The sequence below is a fragment of the Eschrichtius robustus genome, chromosome 13, assembly GCF_028021215.1.
Source record: "Eschrichtius robustus isolate mEscRob2 chromosome 13, mEscRob2.pri, whole genome shotgun sequence".
Classification (NCBI taxonomy): domain Eukaryota; kingdom Metazoa; phylum Chordata; class Mammalia; order Artiodactyla; family Eschrichtiidae; genus Eschrichtius; species Eschrichtius robustus.
This window is the reverse complement of record NC_090836.1, coordinates 83,643,417-83,671,210: the sequence shown is the minus strand read 5'-3', so window position 1 is coordinate 83,671,210 and position 27,794 is coordinate 83,643,417. Positions and strand designations below refer to the sequence as shown.

Genomic DNA, 27,794 nt, shown 5'->3' with positions numbered 1-27,794 from the left:
ATTACTACAATGATTAGAAGCAAAACATAAAGGAGTAGACTGAAAAGAACTAAAATTCAACAATCCATAAATCTCACATACAAAATGTTATCAGGAAACCTTATAGTTTGTGCTATTTGAAAAGTATTTATTGCAATGACAAAACTAGAGGTTAATTACTTTTTTATTATTGAATAAAACTGTAAAGTCTACATCTACAATTTTAATCAGGAAGAAATGCTTTGCATTTACATCAAGGACACATTTATTCTAGTGGAATAAAACAGACACAGACAAAAGACCAAGTACACATTCAAAAAATAAAAAAAAAGACTACATGTTTTACCTGGTCCTACTTTGCTATTTTGGACCATACCTTTCCTATTAGAAAATTGATCTCACATACATATTAAGTCTGATTTATCTTCCCACATTTCTGAACATTAAATGCAGTTTCTCACAACTTCTAATTATAAACAAAAGATTGAAAGCAATATGGGAATCAAAGTTTAAAAACAAAGTAAAAGTAGACTGCTATTACTGTATAGAGGCAACGCTGAATAAAACGTGCTCCCTCTGTGGCTCATCTCAAAACACTTTTACTTGGAGAGGCAAGCATTTCTGATCTAGGAGTAAGTTTCCCACTGCCTTTGCAGAGACCAGACCTACGAATATTTCTGGTCAACTGCAAAGTGAAAAATGTCTACAAAATATCTAAAAGCTAAATATCAGACTATGGCTGATGCAAATCAAAACTGTGTGCTGGTCTAAATATACATCTTCAGCTTTTCCTTTTTAAAAAGTATCTTTTTTATTTCAGAAGATATTTAAAAATAACTTACATTTTTAATGTGCTTTACTGTCAATGACTGTAAAGTTGAAACTCACATGATTAAATCAAAATTTTTGTTTTACTTGATTCTACTGAAATTTCAATTGCCTACTACTTTACTGAACAAAGTTATACATGAGGTAAGTTTTACCTAAAAAAAAAAAAAAACAACCACAAAGATAAAGTTAACCATTTCAAAAGTAAACAAAAATCATAATGCCCGCCTCAATTTCAGAGTTTAAAAATTTATGTATTAACTACTGTGTATCCAAGGAAAGTTTACTATGTAGTTTAAAAGCACATACTTTTTGCTTTTAAAAGCACATACTTTCAAATCAAATTATGTTGGGAAATATAGGGCAAAAAAAAAACTTGGCAAAATGCATTTTTGGTAACAGAAGATAATTCAATAATGAATCCAAATGGAACCTAAGACTGGTGTTTAAAATTTCTAACTTCTAAACACACACACACACACACACACACACTTATTTATCTAAAAAATATTTTGGTAACGGATTGATAGAATAAATGTTTTGCTGTAAATAAAAAGTACAAGTTTCCAATTATAGCCTTATAGCTAGCTAAACAGTCTTTAAAAACATGTACAGCCAGCTAACAGTTCTCTAAAACGTGTATAAGTTGCACTGATAGATCCCTGCTAAAAATCAACTGCATTTAAATGGGTCTTACCGAAGTAGGACATTCACGATACTAGATATCTTTTAAAAAGTGAGTACAATAGGGCTACAACAATAACATTACTATTAATAAAAGTTACAGAAGAGATTATCACTGTACTTTTCCCCATAAACACCATCAAACTTTGTTGCAGTTACCAAAACTACAATCTCAAGTTACTTTTTCTCTTACCACGTTTCACATGTCTCTAGTTTTTATTAAGCAGAGAATAATTCTTAAAATCTTTTCTGTAAGAATTCAAAGTATTTTAAATGTGTAGCTTCACATTATACTACCATGTTTTGCCCTTCTTGTTTCCCAAATACACAAAAACAATATACATTTTTTCTCAAAAAAAAAAATAAGATGTCCACATTAAAAAAATAAAGCCTACAAAAAAGTTCCAGAGCTAAAAAAGAGTATTCATATGGCACGAAGTGATCTCCTACTAGTCCAAAGTCCAAAACATTAAATGAAGTCCATTTATATATATCTTGCTTGCTTTTCAATGGAATACTACATTTACTGAGGTGAAATCACATTTTTTTTGTTCTTGAGTCAAGTGTACACAAATTTTTTTAATACAGTTATTAAAAATAGGAGACCAAGTTGAATGTGCCAAAGAGATATCATTCAGTTGACTTTTTTAGAGTCATTAGAAAGAAACTTATAGAATGGATTTCCTTGGTTGGTTTCCATAGCTTGATAGACCAAAAACAAAAAAAAGGCTACGACAACGAAGAGCAAAATTTTTATCCACATGGGAACGGAGCGTCCCTTTTTTGTCTTTTCTGACTTGACATCTGCCAAGGGAACATACTTAGGAATACATTTAGACGAAAAAGATTCCTCCATCCTGAAATCACTGAGTTCTAACGGCCGGCCAGCAGCCCCTTTGATTGGTCTGCGGCAACTAGCACTGTTGGGAGTGAAAGGAGGAAGAGAAAAATAAATATTAGATAAAGTCATAACTTAAATAACATAAAATGACATTATCACTCCTAATTCCAAACACATTCCTTGAGGTAACAGTAGAAAATTGTCATATAATATAAACAGCGAGATCAGTCAACCTGTTTAAAACTTCTATACATTTTTCATTTAAAGAGTTAGATTTGTATCTTTTATTAGAAAATAATATTCAGAGTATTATAAATATTCACTAAATTTGCCTTCTTAAAGGTTTTTCAAGCTAATATATTTAGGGGATAAGAGGAAAAACATAAGGTAGTTTGGTTGTGATTCCTTCAATCAAGAAACAATTCAATAGATATCTAAAAGCAGTCTTTTCAATTAGAAAAGAGAAACTCTCAGGAATAAAACCGATTTCCTTCTTACCAGGTTTCAGTTTAGATTTAAAAATAAGAATTAAATAGTAAGTAAATGATTTATTTACAACCTTTCAGCTTAACAAAGTTAATTTTGAAACTGACTCAACTTTCAAGAATATGAACTAGTTAGTGCTTAGAAGAATTAAAGTGCTCCCAAAAAGAACAGTTTACTTATGAGAGCAGAGGTACAGTAATTTTGTGAAGAATTAAAAATTAGAATTCGTTTATGTATGTATATATAAAATAATTATGTTGTACACCCTAAATATATACATTTTAATGTCTCAAATATACCTCAATAAAGGCGGGAACAAATAAATAAATAAAAATGCCCTAATTGAATACACTAAATAATTGTTTTAGTGTATCTGAATACCTAATTCCTGTTGGTGTAGCTGCTTCAAAGGGAAACATTTCCTTAAGAATATCCCTCTCTACTCTTCTTTCCTCTGTTTTTTCTCCCACCTAATAAGAAACAAACAAACAAAAAAACAACCAGAAGTTAAAATTTAGTGTAAATGTGCAATAATTAGAACACAATTTTAAACAAAAGCTTTGGAGAACAGAATGCACTTAAATCTATCCAACTTTTACAACTGCCATTTCTAAATTCATTATTGCTTAATTATCCATACATTTCCAAGGCTCTCTTCAAATTTCCTCAGTGTGAAGATATGTTAATGTTGTAATGGGGGGCACACATTCAAATAAGTTAAAAACAAAAAACCCAAAAAAACCCAAAAAATAAAATTTCAGTACAGCTAATATGGCAGTGTAAGTTCCCTCCAATGCTTTTCATTGACATTAGAAGTACATTGTTTCTTCCTGTTAATTTTGTAATAAAACAAATGATCAAATATAGAAGATATCAAATTAAGATGGATCTTTTAACAAATTTTAGTATATGCTTTTAACTAGAGAGTCAATCCAATCTTCCTAATTTAAGAAACATAAAATAATTTTTTAAACAACCTGATTGCTTTGCTAAATTACCTTTATGCCCAGATCAAAATAATCTTTGATAAAGAATCATTAAAATTATAATGTATCCATGCAGTTAGTACTTTAAAGCTTAATTTTACAGGAGTTAATCAATTCAAGTATAATACAAAGTCACTTTAAAGTCCCATTATCTGACCTTTCAATGAAAGGTAGTATAGCTTCCCCCACAGCCCAAGTAACACTTTCAACTCACATCCATTTTAACAAAGAGAACATATTACAAGCAGCACACAAATGAGCACTCCCTTGAAAACTGGAACTTAAAGAGGCACACAGTAGTAGCAAGAGGATAGTATTAGCATGTCATACGATATTACTTTCCATTGTCACTAATAAAGTATGTCTTTAAGATAATATATGCACATAAATAGACACACACCCCTCCACCCAACAAAGAAAGCTCTGCTCCCTCCCACTCCAAAAAACAAATATAAATATTTCTTCATTAAAAGATCAATGATAGCATCGATCTAAATTTTATTCATTTACTTCAGCTCTTGTCAATGGTTTCTTTGGTGTTCTTCTGGGTATGTCTGAGAATTCAGTGATTGGCAGAATAGGAGCTGCATGCTTGAAATTTCCAGTCACCCTATTGACAACCTGCCAAGATTCAAATTATTCAGACTCAGAATTATCCAAACATAACAAAGACACGTTAAAAGAAAAAATGATAGTCGATTTCTCTAATATTTGAAACTTTCCCTTAATAAAAATTTAGGCATAAGAACCTAGAAATACATTAGTGTTTCATGTGAAGGAAGCCTTATTATTCTTCAAACATGTTAGCAAAAAAGTATCCTTATAACACTCAGTATTCTTGCACAATGAATTATACATATATTAAAGTGGCTACACTGAAAACTTCTAAAATTCAGAATTATATGGGGAAAATGAGTTTAAAATATGTTTAAAAACATTTGTTTGAGGTTTGCCAAAATTCGCCACCTCCCCAATTCTAAGTAAAGGATAATTTACAAAGAATACCACTTGTATAGTTTATGAAACATATTTACTAAAGTTTCGTTGCTTGAAGCCATTATAGTTTCAGCTATGGGAGTACTCTCTGAAATTATTGCACCATCTATACGAAAATGTTCTGAAGTTTCCACCTGTTAGTTTGAAAACAAAACAAAAACAATAAATATAAAATAACCACTAAAACCCTACCAATCTGAGAACCCCATTCTAAGCAATAAGCCTTGCATCACCCTTTTCCTCGGAGTTCTTCTCGACCCTCTCGTAGATTCCCTAGTTAATGCCTGCAGAGGTCCGCCTTTGGAAGATCCACTTGTCCATTCAGTCTCAGTTACTCCAGCTTGAGAATAGCTCTATTCAAGCATCAACACATTAAAAAGTCATATTCTAATATCAAACACCTTAATAATGATGGCCATATTAGCATACTGAGAATCCATGAGAAGTTTCCAAATGCCAGCATTTGAAAATAATGCTATGCCCTCAAAATATTTCAAATGTATTGACTGACTAGATATGTAGGCATAAGAAAACACTTAAAATATGGTAAAATACATTAGAGTCCAACTATAGGAGCTCACATATTATGATAAAAGTGAGAGGGGGAAAAAAGACATCAATTTATCACTGGCTCCTTTTGTGACTTGCTGTTTACTATCTGGCTCCAGTATCATAGCTGCATCTCTAGCTGTCTAAACAAAAAAGCAGGCTGATCATGACTTGTAAGAAAGTCATTTGTTATATATAACAAGTCAGTTTCCTTTTAAAACAAAATAAAAATTTTATAATTGTTAGCATAGATTAAACATTATACTTGTCGTGTGGTTAGGACTATTTAATCTATACACAGCTATCTGACTTAAAAGTTCCCAGGTGTCAAACTCATCTTAGAAACAGATAATAAAATTGAGCAGCAACAAAAACTTGATGGTCATCTTTTTTGTGAACAGGCAAGCCTAAAATGTCACTGCCAGGACTCAGTGCCACTCACTCCTCACTACTGAAAAAAGAAGAAAAAAATGGTAATAGGGATAGACCACTGTCCATTTCCAGTCCCAGATTTATTTCTCCTTGGAAAGTCGATTGATTTTCCTCATTTAAAAAATAATTTAGCAGTCCTCACATAACAGTTTGAAAAGCACTAGACTAGTGCTTCTACCTGAAGCTTTTCTTAAAATGCATATTCTGATTAAGTAGCTCCAGGGTGAGGCCTGAGATTCTACATTCCAAGGATCAAGTTATTCAACTTTTGAAACTTTTATTACCAGATGATTCTTATAAATTCTTTTAACTAGAGGACATCTATCAATGATTAGTTATACTAGAATATGCTTATACTATCACTTTTGCTTTCAAGCTAATATTTTATGTAGATAACTGATGTTTTTATATCTCAGTTAGTGTCTATTAATTTTAAAGATAGATATATTTTACTCTTATCTCAGGACAAGAGCAGTCATCCAGTAAGTACACTTATTTGGCTGGAAGCATTACTACCAAAACACCACAAGATACAGACATAGTTTCATACATCTGGTTTTATATTTATCTATATTTGGAATTGACTTTATAAGAGTTTCCCCTTTGACTCACAATCTGAATCTCTGGGTTTCTTTTCCAGCTATCAATTAGGAAAAATTTGCTGAATGCAAACATTGTTAGTCAAAAGACAAATTTGTAAACAAATCACACACACATATAATAGATGCTTATTAATAGTTAAATTCCTGATTATTTGAGTAGAAGGGAACACTAGTTTTAATCTGAAGTTCTCAATCCTGGTGGCACAGTATCATATGGGAAGCTTTTAAAAAATACCAAGTGCCCCAACCCCACCTTAGACCAATTAAGTCAGAAGCTCTTCTAGACCGGCCTGGGCTTCATTAAATTTTGTAGCTCCTGAAGGGATTCTAATGTGCAGCATAACGTAACTGACTTATGATACATCTCAAAGCCAAGTATTTTTTTCAAACTACTTCCAACACTGCTTCCTCTTTAATAATCAATTGCTCAATGCCAATAAAAATAATGAGAGTATTTTTAAAATATTCTAGTTTGATAGTCTACCTGGTATTATCAATGTATACTCAGTATTTAAAAACTCCTCGAAGAATTAAAAAGAACATTACTTTAAAGGGCTAATAAAGTCATCAGTTATGCAACTAATACAATATGAAGCCTAGATATTTTACCTATGTCCACGAAGGTAAGGAGGCGGGAAGAAGAGACATACTTTTCCCTTAAAATTCGTTATCTACCAAATTCCAGGACTTTCCATTTGTTATGTCTTATTCTGAATAAATAACTGAAATAATCTCTTCATCAAAAATTTTACCAAACATCTATTGAAACTATTACACTTAAAACAAAAAAAAGTTTACATTTTTATTAGTTATCTTTGACATTAAAGGCCAAGTTCCATTTAGAGATTTTTAAATTTTCTCCCATGGAAGAAAACACAAGAAATTCATTGGTTGCCTGTGGAAATAGCTGGGAACAGGGGTAGGATGGACACTTTTCACTATAAATCATTTATGCTTTCTTTTGCTCAGGTTTATTAAATTCTTTGGTTGAGGACTGTCAACCAATTTCATTAGTTCTTACCTATCATCTAATTTAGAATTAATCATCTTCACAGAAAACTATCTTTCATACAACCAGAAAAGATACCTTGAAGACTGAAAAAAAATTTTTTCTACCAGAATCCACTATGCAACAAGTGACTTTGAGAAGAAAATATAAATAAAAAACAAAATTACAATTCAGTGTTATAACTACTTAAGAGTAAGATGGACCAAGCAATTATTAACTGAAAAGAAAAACTCACTGCTACATAAAATTAGTAATGTGACTGCTATATGCTCTGTGGCCAAAATAAGGATTGTAGTGTCATCTATTTTCAGCAAGATGTTCTATAGAAAGTCCTCAATTTATCATGGAGACAACAGGAGGAAGAAACAAAAAAACTCTATCAGGTAAAAAGTTATTCAGAAGACATCAGGCAGTTGAGGCACATGAGAATGCAGGAGCTGGGTTATTAAAGGAGGCTATAAATCTCATTCAGTAAAAATACAAGCTTTAACTAGGTTATAAAAAAATAATCAGGATAATTAAAAGCCACCTTACTTTAAAGAACTATTAATTTAAGTAAAACATGACCAATATGGTTACTCATATTAACTTTTTTTTTTTTTAAAAACAGCATCATATCCCTCCATTAGAGAAAGGTACTCCCATACATTACTTGTGGGAATGCAAAATGCTTCAACTCTTACACAAGGGAATTTGCTAACATCTAGCAAAATTACCCAGCAATTTCACTTCTAGATTTCCTGAAGATAAACTGGCTAAAACATGAAACAACACATGTAAAAAGGCTGTTCACTGGTGCACCTTTGCATTATTCAGAATAGCACATAACTGAATAATCAATAACAATCAAAATATCCATCAAAAGGAAAGTGGCTGAATAAATTACAGTAAATCCATAAAATGCAATACCATGCAGTGGTATAAAGCAATGAGGAAGCAATGAGGAAGAAGGCTATACTATATCTTGACATGATCTCAGGATAAGTGTTTAGATTAAAAACAAAAAAATAGAAATGTGCAATGTAGGCTGTCTTTCATATATGGAGGGGAGCATAAATAAATATATAAATCTATTATTTACTTATATTTTCAAAAAGAAACAAAATATAAACCGAAACTTAATAAAAATAGTAACCTATGGATAGAAGGAACAAAGATAGAAGCCAGATTTCTGACTCTTCTTTTGGCCAAATAAAACCACATATATATTCTCAAAAATTAAAAAACAAATATGAAAGAAAAAAATTCTTTCAAGTGACTTTAAGCACAGTATTTTGATTTTATATCCTTAACATAAGAAAAACTGCCCCCCTATCTGAAAATACAATTAGCAGCTTTACTATTAGTAGTAATATAGTTATTTAGAAACATATATATAGTGAAAATTACATAAGAAACAATATTATTTTAAGAACCAAGATACTCAGCATAAGAGAAAAGAGATACAAGTGTAACACCTAGAAATTAGCCTGCATTCATAAATTTGAGGAATTCATGACCTATCTTCTCTTTCGAAAAAGTAAGTACTCCTAGCTTTACCTACGAAAAAGCCTAGAACAATGACAACTCAGGAGGAATGAACACCCTAGCATCCAGGCTGTAGGTAGCTTCCAAATAATATTTTCTATTAGAAGGATAAGGAGTTCTTTGGAAAAATGACTGACTTGATAAGAGGCAGGAAATATACAGCCCAGGACTTCTTATTGTGCCAGCAAAAAAGAAAGTATCGAAGACAAATGGGGTCAATAAAAGGATACAGGAATCAACTCAGTAATTCCCAGTGGCTAAAGATGGTGCAACTTGAATGTGAAAAAAGAATAATGACGGCAATTGATCATAAATCAAATATATAAAAACCATAGTAGTAAAAAGATATTATTGATCGCCTTTCAAAATGACTAGAGCAATTTAACATGATAACTGGCAAATAAAAGGCATGTAAGCATTTATCCTGGCTCTCCTATATGAATTTTATTTCAAGGTAACTAGGCAATTTACAAGGGAAAGTTCTTTATAAAAGAATTCCAGTTATAGATGTAAAGGAATCAGAGAATTCCTAGATCCATTATTTCATTTGAAGTAATGAAATAATGGATCCAGGCAATAATCATAATGGCTGTCATAACCATTAAATGAAAGGGCGACGTGGAACTTTATAACGGATGAATCAGGCTTTCAACGCCTGAACCTATTACTAATTAATTTTAGCATCATCAAAAGGATATCATGTGTCTCTGAAATGATGCAATGTGAAGGCCACAACGCCATTTGTGAAGTATTCTTGTCAAAGTAACTGAACTCAGATCTAACCAACCCTTTAGATCTGTGCTGTACAAAATGATAGCTACTAGCCACGTGTAGTCATTTAAATTGAAATAACATAAAATTAAAATTTTAGTTTCTCAGCCATACAAGTCACATTCCAAGTATTAAGTGGCTACTTAATGAACAGCAGATATACAACATTTCCATCATCACAGAAAGGTCTATTGCACAGTCCCACTATAGTTCTAACTCCCAGTCTACAGGAAATCCAGGGTATAAAAGAGCAAATTAGGAAAAAAAAAAAAAAAAAAGAGCAAATTAGGGCTGCCCTGGTGGCACAGTGGTTGAGGATCCGCCTGCCAATGCAGGGGACACGGGTTCGAGCCCTGGTCCGGGAAGATCCCACATGCCGCGGAGCAACTAAGCCCGTGCACCATAACTACTGAGCCTGCGCTCTAGAGCCCGTGAGCCACAACTACTGAGCCCGCATGCTGCAACTACTGAAGCCCACATGCCTAGAGCCCGTGCTCACAAGAGAAGCCCGCGCACTGCAACGAAGACCCAATGCAGCCAAAAATAAATAAATAAATAAATTTATTAAAAAAAAAAAGAGCAAATTAAACGACCCTTGAAGAAGCAATCTGCCAAATCCACAATGTGAGAAATATTATAGAGAACTAACCTGGTTTCTTCACCAAATAAATGGAGGGACGGGAAACCGTTATAGTGGAAATAGCTACAGACTTAAAAGACAAAACAAGGGCTTCCCAGGTGGCACAGTGGTTAAGAATCCGCCTGCCAATGCAAGGGACATGGGTTCAATCCCTGGTCCGGGAAGATCCCACATGCCGCAGAGCAACTAAGCCCGTGAGCCACAACTACTGAGCCCAAGGGCCACAACTACTGAAGCCCACGCGCTCTAGGGCCTGCATGCCGCAACTACTGAGCCTGCATGCTGCAACTACTGAAGCCCGTGTGTCTAGAGCCCATGCTCCGCAACAAGAGAAGCCACCGCGATGAGAAGCCCATGCACCGCAACGAAGAGTAGCCCCCGCTCGCCGCAACTAGAGAAAGCCCACAGGCAGCAATGAAGACCCAATGCAGCTAAAAATAAGTAAATAAAATAAATAAATTTATTTTTTTAAAAAAAGACAAAACAAAATCAAAAACACCAAATGATATGTGGAGTTTGTATGGAACCTGATTTGAATAATTCAATCATAAAAGAGACATTTCTGAAACTGGAGGTTACTGTATGGAGAATGTATAAAGCTTTGAACACAGATATGAAAGATTTTATACACACACAATGCCACTATCACTCCAAATAAAATTAATAATTCTTTCATATCTAACATATATATCTAATATATATAAATAAAAAACAGCTCCAATCTTTTAGAGATATATACTGAAATACTGACATTTTAATGTGTGAAATGAGATAATGGCAGAGATTTGTTTTAATATACTTCAGCAACAAACAACAAAACCAAAGGAATTAAAAATGCTGCAGGGTGCAGGTGAAGATAAAATAAAACTGGTAGAATGTTGACAGCTGTTGAGGTTCTGTGACTGAAGGATCAGTAAACTCCTCCCTTTACTCTTCCATATGATTTAAATTTTGTGGGACTTCCTTGGTGGTCCAGTGGTTAAGAATCCGCCTGAATGCAGGGGCCACAGGTTTGAGCCCTGGTCTGGGAAGATCCCACATGCTGCGGACCAACTAAGCCCGTGTGCCACAACTACCGAGCCTGCGCTCTAGAGCCCACGCGCCACAACTACTGAAGCCTGTGCGCCCAGAGCCCATGCTCTGCAACAAGAGAAGCCACCACGATGAGAAGCCCGTGCAGCGCAACGAAGAGTAGCCCCCGCTTGCTGCAACTAGAGAAAGCCCGTGGGCAGCAACGAAGACCCAACAAAGCCAAAAATAAATAAATTTATTTTAAAAAAAAAGAACCTGCCTTCCAATGCAGGGGACATGGGTTCAATCCCTGGTCAGGGAACTAAGATCCCACATGCCACGCGCCACAACTAGAGAAGAAACCCGCACGCTGCAAAGAAGAGCCAGTGCAGCCAAAAAAAAAAAAAAAAAAGTGTATAATAAGGCCATTGTCTAACCCTGCCTCTCATCTCCTAAATCTACTCTCTCCTTTGACTATTTATCCTGTCCCTCAGTTTAGATTCCTCAGGTCAAACAATTACCCCTTAAACCATATTTAAAACCATCTTCCCACCCTCCTTTTAACCTCTTATCTGACAAGTCAATGCATTCTTGCTAGCACTATACCATCTTGCCTACATAAATTGGACCAAAATTCTCCATGCCTGTCTATTTCAGTGTCCTTCACCAGATTTTCCTAGTTTCTCTTGCTCTGTTATTTCCTTATTCTTCAGTGTGCCCCTGCAGCTCTTCCCTGGCAACAATAGATAAAAAGACAACAAAATATTTATTTCAGTCTTTGGTTCAGTATTAAACCAAATCTTCTTTCATTCAAAGCTCTATACATTCTCCATACAGTCACCAAGCTCATTTCTAACAAATAGTTCTGAAATTCAACTTAACTACATCAAACTAAGAAAGACACATGGCTTAAGAAATCAAGAATACTTCCACTGATGATGTGTGACTTTAAAATGACAAAGAGAAAATGGAAAAGATAAATAGCCAACTAGACAAATCTTCCAGCTGGACAGAAAAAGGGTAAGGAAAATGACTCTAGGGATAGCTGACTTGTAAAGCGTCAGCCAAATCAATGCTTGATTAGTCAATAATTTGTTCTCTGTAAACTGAGTTCATTATTCCTGTGCTTATTTTCCCCTTAGTTTCCTACATTTTCCTTTTGGAAAAGTGCATCTTGCCTCACCCATAAAAAGGTGAATTTTTGTCTAGAATAAGGAAAGAAAACAGTGTGGTCTTAGGATAAGACTAGCTTCAGAGTTGAGGGAAAAGCCACAGAATTATTATAAGACAGGCAAAAATAAAAGCAAAGTCAAAAATCTAGAGACAAAGACACAAATATAAAACCATTCCCCTGTTTTTTATTATATCAGAATTGCTTAGGTATTTCCACCTTTTAAAATATGTCTCTTAAAAAGCAGTATGACTGGCTCTGAACCATGCTTAGCATAGAATCAAACACAAATGAGACATTTATTAAACACTTGCTTTTGCACTAAACACAGGCTACACTACTGACAAAACACACAAAGTTTAGATTTCTAGCGCCATTTAATGAATGCTTTATCGAGTGTGCTGGATTTTGGGTGTCAACTATGAACTAAAGGCAGGGACACAGGCAAATTAGTGTTGTCAGAAGATTACTTATACCTGAATACAGCAACCATAAAGCTAAAGATACCTGATTGTGCTCAACTCTTCTTTGCTTGAGTGTTACCGGAGTCTTTGCTCTGCCCTTTAGTGGTTCTCTCTTCTCAAGCTTGAGCTCTATTTTAGAGTCTGGAAATAACATCGGAGAAATCATTACTCTCTGAGACACACAATAAACTACAATGTCATCCTAACATTACTCTGGAACCCTGGTTTTTCGGCACACTGATACATAAAATAAGTCTGTATATTAGTACTACCTCAACAGACCCAAACTGGTTAACTGCAATTTCTGTCTTTAAAAACTTTTCTTTTCCATTTTTATTTCATTCCATTTTTGTTTATCTCCCCCACTCCTTAATATGATCACCACTTCTTCCTATTTATTCTTTCTTTTTTGTGGGACTAATAGCCTGAAACAAAGTAACAACCCATGGAGGCTTTTCACTGAAAACAATTAGGAAGTGGGAAAAGTACATTAGAATACATAGTTGTTACCATTCTTTTGTCCATACAGTGCATTATTACTACATAAACAAAGGTTAGTTATTAAATTAAAATTTAGAATATGGAAGGGAAAAAGCTATAGAGAATTTTAAGACTGAAAAAAACTTGTATGGTATCAAGCCGCTAATAACAATAAATAAGTACAATGACGTTAATACATAAGTGCATTTTAAAAGTCTGTCCTTTTTTGATGTGACTATAAAAACCCTGGGTATAACTGAAGAGGTAAGGAAGAACCTTGTTCACAGAAAAGTACAACCAATCACAGGTCACTTCTCCTCAGCCTCCCCCATAATAAAGTACCATATCTTGGAAGAGAAGCTAGTGCATGTATATTAGCGTATCACCATGATGGTTATTACCATAACAACTCAAATACGTATATCTTTTTTCATAGGCTTCAATATCCCATTCTCCTAGTTTTGATTTTATCACCATTTGAAGGGCTAGACTTTTCAAGAGACTTGATAAAAATTTTAGTTAGCTTCCACATTTTTGTGGCCATTTAGCATAGCATAGCAAAATTAATGTCAGTTGTCACTTCTAAAACTTCTATTACCAAAAAGTTACTTTCTTATGAGACAGAAATGGAGTCAACTCTTAAACAAAAGCTTAGTTTTGCATGAATTCAATGCAGTTGTGCTAAAAAGTAGTCAAGATAGTTATGTGTCTTCTAAATATCTAGCCTAGTACCAGTCAGTCCAGTCTACTTGCAAGTTTCCCAAAAATAGTGATTTTTTTTACCATGTTAGTTCAAATAGTTCCATCTTTATTCAGGATTAAGGTATCAACTCCATCCCCCACTTCCCAGTCATTCTATTAATGGCGCTATTATCTATGGGACAATCTTTAGCATTATAAAGTCTTATGTTATTTCAGAACCTAAGAATCAGAAAGCAAAAAGTAAAGAACCCAATAGTACTTGAGCAGAAATTGATTAAACAAATAAGATACCTGGTTACAGAATAATTCCTCTTACAAACTTAAATTCCAATAGCCAATAAAAACATGGTCTTCATCAACTATACTTCAATTAGAAAAAAAAACCACCCCAAAACCATGGTCCTCAAATAGGAAAAAAAACCCCCCGAACATTTAATAATAATTTGAATATGTTCAGCTATACCATTGGCATGTCAAGTGAGTTTCAGTGATGAAATGGAAAAGGGATGTTGTTCATCCATAAATATCTAACTTGTTGCAACTCTTAAGAATAAAACACACATACAACATGTTTGTGGAGACCACACAAAACTGTTCAAATTTAACAACTTTATTGAATTTGCAAAAGCATTCTACAGTTATACATTAAAAAAAAAATCACATAGTACTTAGTAGGTACATGTATACATGTACATTTCAGAAGACAAATAACAAATAGAATTACTCCCAGAAAGCTGCAAAGATGGATAGGTTAGTCGAAGAATATAGTAATGGCTGTAAGTCCCAAGGGACTATATTTTGTTTATAATTAATACTACTATTTTCCATAAAAATACAAAGAAATTCGATTATCAAGTGCCTCCACAGTTAGACCCCCTCATCTTACAATCATAGAAATGAAAACAGAGAATAATATATTGCTTTATTTAGACACACAGAAACTGGGATATAGTATGATTTCTTATGACTTTAAAAAAAAACTAATAAAATTTGCTTTTAGAATTTAGCTTAGATTAAGCCTAATCATCCATGAATTACAACATACCTTAAAAGTGTTACTTATAAAAAAAAAGTCCCATCTTTGCTAATTTGTCTGACTATAGTTTCACGGTGGCGGTGAGAACGCACGGCCCCAGAACACTACGGTCTGGAGCAGTGTTTCTCTAAGTGCAGCCCACCAACTGTTTGCTACCAGTCCACGAAAAAACGAGGCATTTGCGCCAGCATGTAAATCAGCGCACTGTCTTTCCTCTACCAATAAAGTTTTACCACAAAAATTAAAACCTGTCATTCATCTAGATTCAAATTCTGGTACATGCTTATCTTATCTGTGGATCAGTAACAGTTTGTAGACTGGCACTTTGAGTTGCACTGATTTGGAATATTATGAACGATACTGTAGATAACAGTAAAAAACAACACAAATGAGAAAATAAGAGAAAATATGTAGACAAGTTCTGGAAAGTAATAAAGTATTTAGTAATATTTAAAACCATGGAGACTCAACTTATAATCTAGTTAATGGAATTTTCTTAGTTTTGAAGAGTTGTAAAATCTTAAAATAGGAAAGACTGAACTAACTATTTGAGAAAAAAACGTGATCTAGAAAAGCTTTAAACTGTTAGTATCAGGCTTTCTTTCTGTGCAACTAAAAAAAAAAAGGCAGATATATGTAGGCAATTACTTTTATACTGCAATTTAATTGGTAGAAGTTTGACACTTTGAAATTAGCCTATTCTGGAGACTAAAAAGACCTTAGAAAATTTTGGCATAAAAGTACTTCAAATTCCTAGAAAAGCTACCAACTTCCCCATATCAAAGATAAGATAGATGTCTTTATTCTTAATTTTATTAGCGTTTTCCACGCTTTTTAATTACTTTGAACACTTCCCTTCCAAACAATGTTCCGCCTTTAAAGGGAGTAACAGCCAGCTTATTCTTAGAAGCTGGATTAATTTTGCAATCTTTTAGCCAGAGATATCGGCGACCTAAAGTGGAAGATCCCATGGTATGAGCAGCCATTTTTATTTCATCAAAGGCAGCTTCACAAAGAAATGAGGCCGCATCGTATGTTTCGCTTAGCATCCCAAGTGCCTGGTGCACGTGACTAGGATCTGAGCTGAGAATTTGTGCAGCCTGACTAATGTCTGCCTGCATAGCCCGAACTACAAAGGCAGTATGGGTTGCAATCCGCAATGCTGATGCTGCAGCTTCATACGTTCCACAAAGTGCTAAGTCCAACTGTTTATCACAGGACTCAGGGGAAGCTGCCTGAATACCTGCTGGTGGAGTGGCTTCAGAAATAAACCCTAGGATTTCATCATCTACTTTTGGAACTGATAATATCCGTGTTGCCTCTCTGGAAGAAATTGGATACTTGCATGCCAATGAAGGCAGCTGCCTGTCAATTTGCTGCCACTCCTCTTCAATTACTTTTAAAATAGATTCATGGAAGGGAAAAGATAGTTCGGGGGCATCTATTTTATCATGCTGTGATTGCTTAGACATTTCTATGCCTAAGGTAGTGAGTGAGTGAGAGACAACGGTTTTTGCAGAAGAAGACATCAGTTCAGATCCAGGTATATTTTGAAATGCCACAGAGGAACCTGAATCCTTTTCTTCTACTGACTTCTCACTGAGTCTAGGTAATTTTCGTGGAGGAGACAGGGATTCTGTTTCTCGAAAATTAGGTGCATCAATTCTCTTCCATATATTTTCTACATCCAGTGGGGGTGTAGAGCTAGAAGTCCCAGGCAAACTACCTACTCCACCCTGGACCAACAGAGAATTGACGTAATCTCTGATTGCCTTAGCCAGTGGTGGAGAAATTACTTGTGATCTCTCAGACTCTTCTAGTGCTCTCCTTTCACTGGAGAGAACTGACTGATCTGAAACATGGGACCTCTCAGTACATAATGGTTGAATTCCACTTTTCTCTCCACAGTAAATATTTTCTACTATGTCTTTATAGCAAGTACTGGTGGTTTCTTTAATCAGTGAAGGAGAAGCTGCAGCAGAGACCAACATGGCAGCGAGTTCATGCTGAGGAGATGTCGAAGAACTTTTCTCTAAACATCTATCATGGCTAGACTTGGAGGAAACAAACAAATTCCCTCCAGAGGCTAACTTCTGCAACTGTTCCCTGCCAGGCAAGGCTGTGGCAATAAGAGGTTCCCTAGGTGGGTCTCCCTTAGAAGAATGTACTTTCTTAGCTGCCTGTTGTTCAGTCCTGCCCAAAGGAGGACGGGTGGAGATTTCAGGAAAAGAAATACCCTGAAAAAATCCACCAGAGGGAGTAGTTGCAAGTTCAGAAAAAGGAACAAAATCCCTAGTGGACTTCACTTTCTTGTGTTCTTTCTTCTTTCCTGTAGAGGCAAAAGAGGCAGGAAGTTTAAGCATTACTTGGGTTTAAGCTGATTCTATTCTTTGCCTCTTTGCTAATAACATAGTGCTGTTGAAGGAACATTCTGAACAACCAATTTGACAGACTGTGCCCTGGCAGGCAATGCTTATGGAGATATAAGCAATTTGAGTCATTCAATAGTCATGAAATTAACAAACAAGTCATATGAATTAAAAATTTATAAGTGTCGAGTTGTTCTTAAATTTTAAAAGGTCATTTATTTCATGTACTATTCGAAAAATATTTATATACCATGGCCAAATTTTCTTAAAATAGTCTACTAAAAACATGTCAAAATATTTACTACAAAGTTTTCTTGAAATCAGATCTTCTAGCAAAAACTATAAATTTAAATGCTTATCAATATGAGAACAGAGAAAACATGTCGTATGTAAATACTACTGCTACATATCAATTATGAGAAATAAATCAGACACATGAAATAAATCAGTAAGAGATCTTAATATAACAGAGTAAAGAAAAGCAAGTGATAAGATTTAGCATATCACTTATACAGATTTTTTTTCAAGTACAAAATAATACCATGTATTAGGCAGATGCATATGAAAGAGTATTTAAAATCAGGCTGGAAAGATAATCATCATATTAATGACAGTGGTTGCTTCTGTGGAGATGATACTTAGAAAGGGATAACTGGGGAAACTTTGTGTCTACTTGTAATACTTTTTTCTCTTAGAAAGATGAAATTTGCAGCAAAAAAGATAAAGAGTGATTTTACGTGACAAAAAATTAGACATTTCTACTTTTCTGTTTCTTAGAATTCTCAACAAAAGGTATTTATATCAAATTACTTGGAGGACTACTCTAGTGATATGAACAAAATTTACATATATCTTGGTAATATTATTTAAAATTTTATCTTCTTCATGGTTACTGTATCTTATGAGTCTGAAAAGAATTTGATTTGTTTTTTGATTATATACTTTATTAACATCATATAAAATTTTACCTTCTTCATTGTCACTGTATCTGTCAGAGTCATTACTTCCATTCTGTCTTGTATTTTCCACTGAAGAAGAAATTGCTGGCAGAGGAGTAGAAGATCTAGATTCTGTGCCTTGTTCCCTCAGTTTCAACAGCTTTTTCTCATATAGCTTCCTGGTTGTTCCTGTATTAAGGTAGAATTTGCTTTATTACTTGTATTGTCTTATTTAAGATCCAACTCAGACATTAGCTTTAGAAACATTAAAATGTTAGTTTTCAGTTTCCTTTTCTAAACTTAAATGCTTAAAAATACTACATAATGGATTCTTTTCTAAAACAGGCATTTTTCTGGGATGTTAATGCATGATTATAACAATGGTTTTTTGTTTTTGTTTTTTTTTGTAGAATGAAATACATAATAGATTGATTTAGGTCTTACTATGGATAACCTATCGAAGAGCCATGTATGACTGAGTATCTTTGAAAAGTTTTGAACTCTGTGTAATTTCTCTAGTACTAAGTAATAGTACTTGCCTTTGTAGAAAAATCATGTTTATAAACAGAGTGTACTCTTCTGAATTATTATGATTAAAATCCCACAACTCTAAGAGACTAATATGCCTATAAAGGCCATTCAGTTATGGGAAAAGTCCTAAAAGTCACATTTTAAAAAACTGAATATATCTGACACCTAGCACTGAGTAAATTTAAGATGTTAAATCATATTTCAATATACTGCTGCAGTAAAAATGACCTTTTACGGAAAATGTGTGTTACAAAGAGAAATGATTTGCCAATTAGATAGCAAAGTAAAATTGATTATAAATAATTTAGTAACATATTTCAACATCAATGACAATTTAAAACTAAAAATAGCTTTTACTTTCTGGTTTACACTAGCTATATGTCTTTCCCTGATTTCTATACGATGAATAAAATGATAAACATATATTTTTTAGAAACAATACATATCTCAGAATGTTACAGATGAGTAGTCTTAAGATGAACAGCTGGGGAGGGGGAAATAAGGAGACGCTGGCCTTAAAATTTCAGTTACACAAGATGAATAAGTTCTAGAAATCTAAGTATAGCTTGGGCTACAGTTAACAACACTGTATTACATCCTTGAAATTTGCTAGGAAGGTAGATCTTAAGTGCTCTCACCACACATACATGCATAAAAGAAAACTCTGTGAAGTGATGGATATGTTAATTAGCTTGATTATGGTGATCATTTCACAATGTACATGTATATTAAAACAGCAAGTTGTACACCTTAAATGTACAACGTTTGTTTGTCAATTATACCTTAATAAAGCTGGGGAAAAAATAAACAACAGGTATATCAACATGTAATTTAATGTATGTTGATACACAATACACAGTCTTCAGCACCTCCCTTTTGTAATTTTAAATGAAAAATATAAAAAGGGTATCAAATGTCTGTTGGTAATTATACTAATAGGCTTATTATCATCTCTTGGGAAGCCGTACATTAAATAAGACAAAAGAAAGACGATATTCTAAATTCTTATTTGCAACTACACCTATAGGTAAAAAACAACCCCCAAATCTACAGTATTCAAAATTTTACAGGGACTTCCTTGGTGGTCCAGTGGTTAAGCATCCGCCTTCCAATGCAGGGGACGCGGGTTCAATCCCTGAGCAGGGAAGTAAGATCCCACACCTGTGGGTCAACTAAGCCCACGTGCCACAACTAGAGAGAAGCCCATGTGCTGCAACGATAGCCCGTATGCCACAACGAAGATCCCAGGTGCCGCAACTAAGACCTGATGCAGTCAATTAAAAAAAAAAAAAAAAAATTTTTTTTTACACAACTTAGAAGATCAAATAGAACTTTCTCATCTTGAGGTTATTGCCAAGACCCTCCAAAATTAAGGCACAATCAGCCTTGCAAACTCACTGACTTAACAGTAACCAAATGATGGAAATCCAGGGTATTTACTTTTAAGTTTTCTCTTTTCAGTTTGTTCTTTAGTTTTCAGTTTGTTCTTGAATTCCAATCAAGACAAGACTTTTTAAAAGGTACTTTTAATGATAACTGAAAGTGGGTACTATGCTGGGAATTGAATAACTTGAGTTCTTTTAACAAGTCTGTCACTAACTTACTGATTTGGATTAATTTGGCCAGCTATGTTACCTCAGATTTTCCTCAATTGTCATATAAGACCCATATGTCTCATCAAGTAGTATGACATGGGAACAATACAAAACAATCTCAACAGAGGTAATCTTGGGGATTAATTAGTTCAATTCTCTCATTTTATTTCCCTCATTTATATAGTTAGGGAAACTAAGGTCCTGGTCATATAAATGATTAATGACAGACTGGTCCTTGGAATGAAAACTCTACTTGCTAGACAAGAGGGGTAAACAGTGTGGGGTACTGCTTCATAAAAAGATATTTGAAATTTTATCAGCTTACCCACAATAGGACCAGGGTTCACTCCATATTTCACAAGCTGATCCAGAAGGTCTTCATTAGAGAGCTCTGTTACATCTAGATCATCTTTATCTTCTAGTCTGGGTTTATCAGTTTTCTTTGTGGCTTTCTGTAAACGAAGTCCAGTTATCATTTCCACATGAATTTTAAAATGTTCATTTATAGATACTATATAAATAACACTGCATATAATAAACATGCAAATTTACCTTCAAGTTGATTTATAGTAGAGCTTAGCAATTTGATTAAATTAAAAGCAACTTATTATTCAAAAGTATTTTCTAAGTTCCCCTGTAATTATACAAACCTAATAAGCCAAGCAAGTAACTCAAATTTTAGATATTACTGTTAAAGTAGTCAATTTTGGTTAACCTAGCTAAAGAGGTGATGGCATCAAAAATTCAAAAGAGCAAAAAGTCTGGGTCTAAACATTTTCATCCAGATAACTGTAAATACAATTTACGACTGGTTTTTCTATACTCCTTGAAAGTTTAAATTAATCCAGGAAAGTTTAAGATTTTACCATAAAGGTTTATACATGTTATGTATAAAAATGATTTCTTTTAAACAAGCATATCAAAATTTAAGAAGCCCAAATGAATATTCTTCTTGTAATACAGTGACTTTAAAAGCCAGTTTTTGACTCATGAAGGAAGTCAGACTCTGGCTACATATCACCTCTGACACAGCTTTGTTGCCACATGTAGTCTATATGACCATTTCACTAAGACTAGCTGAAAAGCGTGGAACAAGCTTTGAGAAAAATTTTAAAGGCAGTTTTTAAAAGAATTTAAGCAATGGCATTCTTTATTGGAAAAACTATATAAACTTCCAAGGTTAAACAGGGGAAGGGAGCAAAAGTATGGTTAGCTTTTAGGGTTGTGGCAAATAGCTTTACAAACGTCTCAGTAATCCCAGTAACCATCAGAGCACAGAATATAAACGGCTGTTTAAATAATGGCCACAAACATCAGTCAATGTAGGCCCAAATTACTGTTTAAGGCAGAAGAGTCAATACTGCATCCTAGAAATATTTTATGCAAAATAGCAAAAATCATAAAGCTGTATGGGCTGTTTACTTTCCAGTGATGCTGAGGGGGAAAGAAAAATCAGGCATTATTTGGTCATGTATCAGAATTTGTTTTTCAACCAAATAAAAATGTGAAATACTTCACATAAAGAACATAATAAGAACAATAATGTCAACTCATGAGAAATCTTCAATACAATTTTTAAAATGTCTGTGAAAAGTTACCAAGGGTACTTTCAGAAGGCTTTAATACTGTACTAATCTAGCATCATCATGCTCAAATCTTAAGCAACTCACACCTTGATGTCAAAATAGCTGCCTAGAGTCTAAGAGTCCTATATATCAAATCCTTGAATTCTTTAGAGAAGACTTCTTTTTTTTTTTAAATCAAAGAGACCTAATCCTGTGACCTACTTGAATATTCCAAAAGTGTGGACAGGTTGGGAAGAAAAACCCCACTGTGTAACATAAATACTTTAAACAAAAAAAAGCAGTCAGGTACAGATTACTTGTAGAAAAAAATCCCTCTAACCCTAACAATGTTCAAATCCTACTCCTAACCAAACATCCAGGAATTTCAACTTCCTGAAGCAGCGTGAGGTTTTCAAGAAATAATCTGTCTTTGGCACTCACTACATTCTGCTTACTTTTTATTAGTTATCTGTACGTATGTTTTACCTTCTCCAGATGGTAAACTCCTTGAACAATAGTCCTTAAGTCTGGTTTGTTATCAAAACGTCAAAACTTTAGGAAAAGTTGCCCCTATTTTAAAAAGTCTTACCCCATTCTGAGTCCTAATATTGGGCTTGACAATCTGTATTTTGATGTGTAGCTCAGGTGATTTTAGATGTAGCATTTAAGAGGGTAACACAAAGCAGGAGCACTGTCATATTGTATCCCAAGCAGCTGAAATTAAAAAGAGTGCCTGACACAGGAATAGGTACCTGATACATGTTTTGTTGAATGAATGAATCAGAGTGCCATCTGGTGAGGGGGAAATAAGCCACTTATTTTTAAAAACCAATTTCTTATTAAGAAAAAACAAAGACTTAGCATATCCAAGCAGGAAACCAACTCCCTCACATTTTCTTAAAACATATTGAAAATCTACAGCTGTACAAGGAAATTTTAAGTAAAGGCCAATAAACTGGCATAAGGTAAGTCAAATAGAGCAGGTGCTCGTAACGGGCCACCTGAGTTTTATTTTTATGGAGAAAAGCTCCAGAAAAGTAATGCCATTCTATGAAATATCAAATTTAATAAGAATAAAAATTGGGAGTACACATATTTATCAAGCCAGCAGTTTCAACCAGGAAGAAGGAGCCATTAGTTGTAATGATTTCTGCCTCCAGAGAGCTTTGTTCCTTTAAGCAAATCATGTAATCTCTTAGTTTCCTTCGGTCAAAATACCAAGTACCAGCTATGTGCCAGGCACTGTTCTCCAGTTTCTTCCCAACTACCAGATGATCTCTAATTTCTTTTTCAACTTTAAAATCCAAAAGTTCTGTGATATCACCTATGAACCACTCTTATTTAAATCTCTACCATTAGTAGCAAAGATGCTGAAGTGTAACTAATTATTACTACAGAGCAGATTCTATTGAGCATTTATATACCAAATTGTGTTCTAAGTGCCTTATATGTATTAACTTATTGAATCCTAAAAATCGTATGCGATAGATACTAATATCCCCATTTTACAAGAGAGGAAACAAGTCCAAAGTTGTTCATGTAACTCAGGCAATCTGCATACCCAGTTATATGGTAACATTTGAGCAGACTTTACATATACGTCACTTTCACAAACTTACCCCATCCACTTCTGAATACATTATGGTAGCACTGTGTTGTTCTGGCATTAAATAAAGACAACAAAATTCAGAAATCACATGTTGTAATAGCTAACATGTGCTGTAGTTGCTGAGCACTAGACATCTTCACAAATGCAACCCCATGTAATCCTCTAAGTAGCTATTAGATTATTCCTATTTCAGATGAAAACTGAGCATCTGATAGGCAATGCTCTTTGTTCGAGGTCATCTGAATAAGGGCAGAACTGGAATTTGAATCTATAATTCTGATTCAGAAGTCTGTACACTTAGCACCTTACTGTAGAATACAGTGGTCAATTTATGATTTGACTTTTACTACCCAACATACTCTTTACTGTTCTGTTCCATGTCATTAAATATTTCCTGTTAAGAATTCATAATTCATCAGATCAGACCATTCAAGAATGCTATGCTCCAATGGATTCCAAACAGCTACACTGCTTTGCACCCTGGAACTAAAAGGCAGACCATCAACTCTGTATGTAAATGTTTATTTTTGTGTTGACAATGCTGATAATTTCATCACTGGAAAATACTGGTTACCATCAAGATGCATAAAAAGCATAGAAATAAGAAAACTAAAAACTAAAACCAAATTTTGAACATGCAAGTATTTTGTCCTATCACACCAAGTGTACCTGACCATGGCAATGGCTGAAATGAAACAATTTCTCCTTTAGTTAAAAATACTCTTCATAAACCCATGCTTAAATCGAAGGTATATGCTATGTCCTTGGCCAAATCCATGTTAATGTTTGATTTGTTTTAAAATGTTAAAAATTCACCATTTAAAAAAATCTGCCTTATCTGAAACTGTCAAACATAATTTGGCTTTCTCCTAGATCATAAATATTCTTTAAAAAATGTGACTCTATATTGTTATTACACATGGGGCTAACAATGACTAGAACATAAAACACTGTACATATAAAAGGAGAATAATTTTATATACCAATTATTATAAACGGTCTAAGGTTGTTTTCTTATAAATTCAATATATTTTTTCCTATGCCTGATAAAAAAATTTATCAGACTTCTTAGTTATATTAGGACTCATTTTTACTTAATGTGCTTTAAAGCAGAAAATGACGTTACTGACCAACTACCACTATTAACTTTTTCAAGTTGTTGACACCACTGCACCCAGCCCAGGGTACACATTTTTGAGTTTTAAATACACAAGGTAGAAAAAACTTAAAGCTGTCTTTGACACAGTTGATATCTATATGGATTCAAACACTGAGATACACGCTACTGGACATAGGAGGTTCTCTTAAAAAATTAACTATGGTGGTTGGCAGGTCTGCAGAAATCAAATTCCTGCAGTTAAGAGCGCATGATAGGAACTCAAAAATGTTGGATAACTGAACTAAAATTTTAAAATTTTACATTCAGGTCTTCTTACACCCCAAAGAACACAGGGTAGACTGGGACATACCCTCTTTGAAAAAGTTGAAGGAAAAACATCAAAACCGAGATAGCTGTTTCTGTCGACAGCGAGTCATCCATCAAAATAAGAATGAATAATCCTATCATAAACATACAACCAAATACTTCCACAGCTCAAGAATGATACATTTGCACAGGAGACCAACATAAGGTTCTATAGAAGACTTAAAAAAAAAAAAAAGTGTGCTGATTTAAATGGAAGATATTTCATTTTCAACCAAATTTTTACTAAAATAGTTTGAATATTACTTTCATTTTCAGAGGGGTTGGGGAGAAACAGGTAAGGGATATACTATATTTCAAAAATAAATTCCTTATTATGGAGTACAGTGGCTTTCTTCAAATCCAAAAACAAGACATGAGAAACAAGAAGGTGCGACTGATCTTTTACTTATCAAACCAATATTTATTTGGCACTACTATGTGCCATGCATCGATTTAAGACATAAGGTTTTCAATTTTTCTAAAGCTCAGGCTAAGATTTAATTAAATCCACATGTGTCTATTATATCTTTCCTTCATTTCCATCTGGGTAGTCCAGAAAATACAATGGATAAATTTTTTAAAACTGAAGTTAAGATAACTTTGAAAGAAGCAGTCATTTTAAGTTATACTAGTAATCAGTACAACTCTAAACTCCACTTTCAATGTTTTACAAAGCACTGTACTTTACACCAGTCACTAGTTTTAACTACATTCTATTATGATTTGAAGCCTGATAACCAGGCAGATTCATACTAGTTGCACATAAAACCCCACAGAACAAAACCCAAACTATTCTCAAACGAAATATGCATTTGCTGGAGCCAATCTGAATTTACCCGGGATTAGATATCCCAAATTGCAACACCGACAGAGCAGAATGTCATGAAATAAACATTTCTCCTGAATCCGAAGCTTCTCTTTTCTTCATGCAAATATACCAAAAGGAAAAACAACCCCAAAACCCCTAAAACCCAAGCCCTAAGTAACTAGAATTTTAAAATATTTGAGCGTCTATGATAACCGCTCAAAGATGTATTTGAAAACGCTCGTTTAATTTAGAGTAACGCTGCCCCGCCAAAAGACGGCCTGCTGCTGGAAAGGAGTAACACAAACAAGAAAAACATAAACCGTTCAAAAAGCCCTCCATATGCAAAAAACATAAAAAGGCGGGAATTTCTTTATTTCAAATTTTGGTTAGGTATCAGTATGTCACAAATTGCCCTCCAGGGAGCGCTCTGACACCCGGTTACTAGTCATTTCGGTTAATAAAGCGGGAAAACGCTCGAACGTAACCTGTAGCCATTTCGAACTGACCCTCCTTAGGGCTTTCGAAAAGGGCGGGGAAGTCTCCGTCCAGCTGCCCACTCCCGGCGGCCGGGCGTCCAGGGACACAGAGCTGCCTGCGCGCGCCCATCACCCGCGCGCAACCCGAGAGCAAACGCCAACTTCACACCCCCCGACACACCGCGGCTAAAACGCGCGCCTCGCGACCCTAACTTCGGGGCTCTCCTCTCCAGCGCCCTTCCCTCTCAGAGCCCGAGAGCCCGCAGACCCAGATGCCAGCTCCCCGGGAGGGTGGGGGGATAGCCCCGCCGCCGAGGAGGCCCGAGGGAGGGCTGAGAGCGCGCGGCGGTGGGGGGGCGGGGAGCGCCCACCGCTAAACGCCCGCCTTTGTGGCTCCGGCCGTGCGTCCTTACCCTGCCGACGGCGGCGCGGCTGCGGCCCGCGGCGGCGGCCCCGGAGCCCAGGACCGGGGTAGGTTCGCGCTCTTCGTCGCTGGAGAAGTCCGGGGGCCCCTTGCTGTTGGCGCCGGCGGCGAGCGGCTGCCGGTTGCGCGCCGTGAGGTGCTGCAGGTACAGCTGCACGTACACGTCTTTGCGGTGCTCCCCGGCCGGGAGCGTCACATTGTTGGCGACCAACTCACTCTTCAACTTCTCTTTCGTCAGGACCGAGGGGTCTTCCAGGAACTCCGGCATCTCGGCGGCGGCGACGAATCCCCTTCCCCGCAGCCCTCGCACCCGCCGCTCACGCCGGCGCGCTCGCTCCTCGCCCGGGGGGGGGGGGGGGCCGCGCTACCGCCTCCGAGTCTCACAGCTCCCGGCCGGGACTTGCGCCGCGGAGCACAGCGGAAACTCGCGCACACAAAGCCAAGCCAACGCCGGACACAAAAGCCCCTACAGAACAAGCGGGGCCCAGTGCAGCCAAGCCAGGAATCCGCACGAACCCCAGCGCACACCCCACGACCAAGAGAGAGCAACCTCTTCGCCCACGCCCCAAGAACGAGCGCCGCCATTGGCCCGCGGCCGGAGGAAGCGCGGCGGTGATTGGCGGGACGCCTCGCGCGGGTTCCATTAGCCGCGGCGCTCTGCTAGAGGTGGTGGAAACGCAGTTTAAAAGCCGCTCGGGCGGGAGCTCCGGCGCGTGGTTTGTTCCTGTTTCCATTTTTCCCCTCATTTTTCTTAGGATGGCGATAAGGGACAAGTCGTACTGCTTTTTGTGCGCCGTTTCCTCTCCCTCCCCCTGCTGGA

At 35.7% G+C, this 27,794-nt stretch overlaps 1 protein-coding gene across 4 annotated transcripts; it reads right to left on the bottom strand.

Annotated features, from left to right (window-relative positions):
• Positions 1-145: 145 nt before the first annotated feature.
• On the bottom strand, positions 146-27,546 carry TMPO (thymopoietin). Of its 4 annotated transcripts, XM_068560266.1 has the most exons (9): positions 26,964-27,337; positions 20,953-21,079; positions 18,532-18,690; positions 13,020-13,117; positions 5,034-5,153; positions 4,839-4,934; positions 4,315-4,425; positions 3,200-3,288; positions 146-2,411 (listed from the first exon to the last, which is right to left on the bottom strand). In XM_068560266.1, exons 1-9 carry the CDS (start codon positions 27,240-27,242, stop codon positions 2,126-2,128), a joined length of 1,365 nt encoding a protein of 454 aa, XP_068416367.1. In that variant the 5' UTR covers positions 27,243-27,337; the 3' UTR covers positions 146-2,125. The 4 variants fall into 4 exon arrangements, with proteins under 4 accessions (XP_068416367.1, XP_068416369.1, XP_068416368.1 ...); XM_068560268.1 differs by lacking the exons at positions 4,839-4,934; positions 5,034-5,153; XM_068560267.1 differs by lacking the exons at positions 4,315-4,425; positions 4,839-4,934; positions 5,034-5,153 and having other exon boundaries at positions 26,964-27,546.
• Between the last annotated feature and the right edge of the window lie 248 nt (positions 27,547-27,794).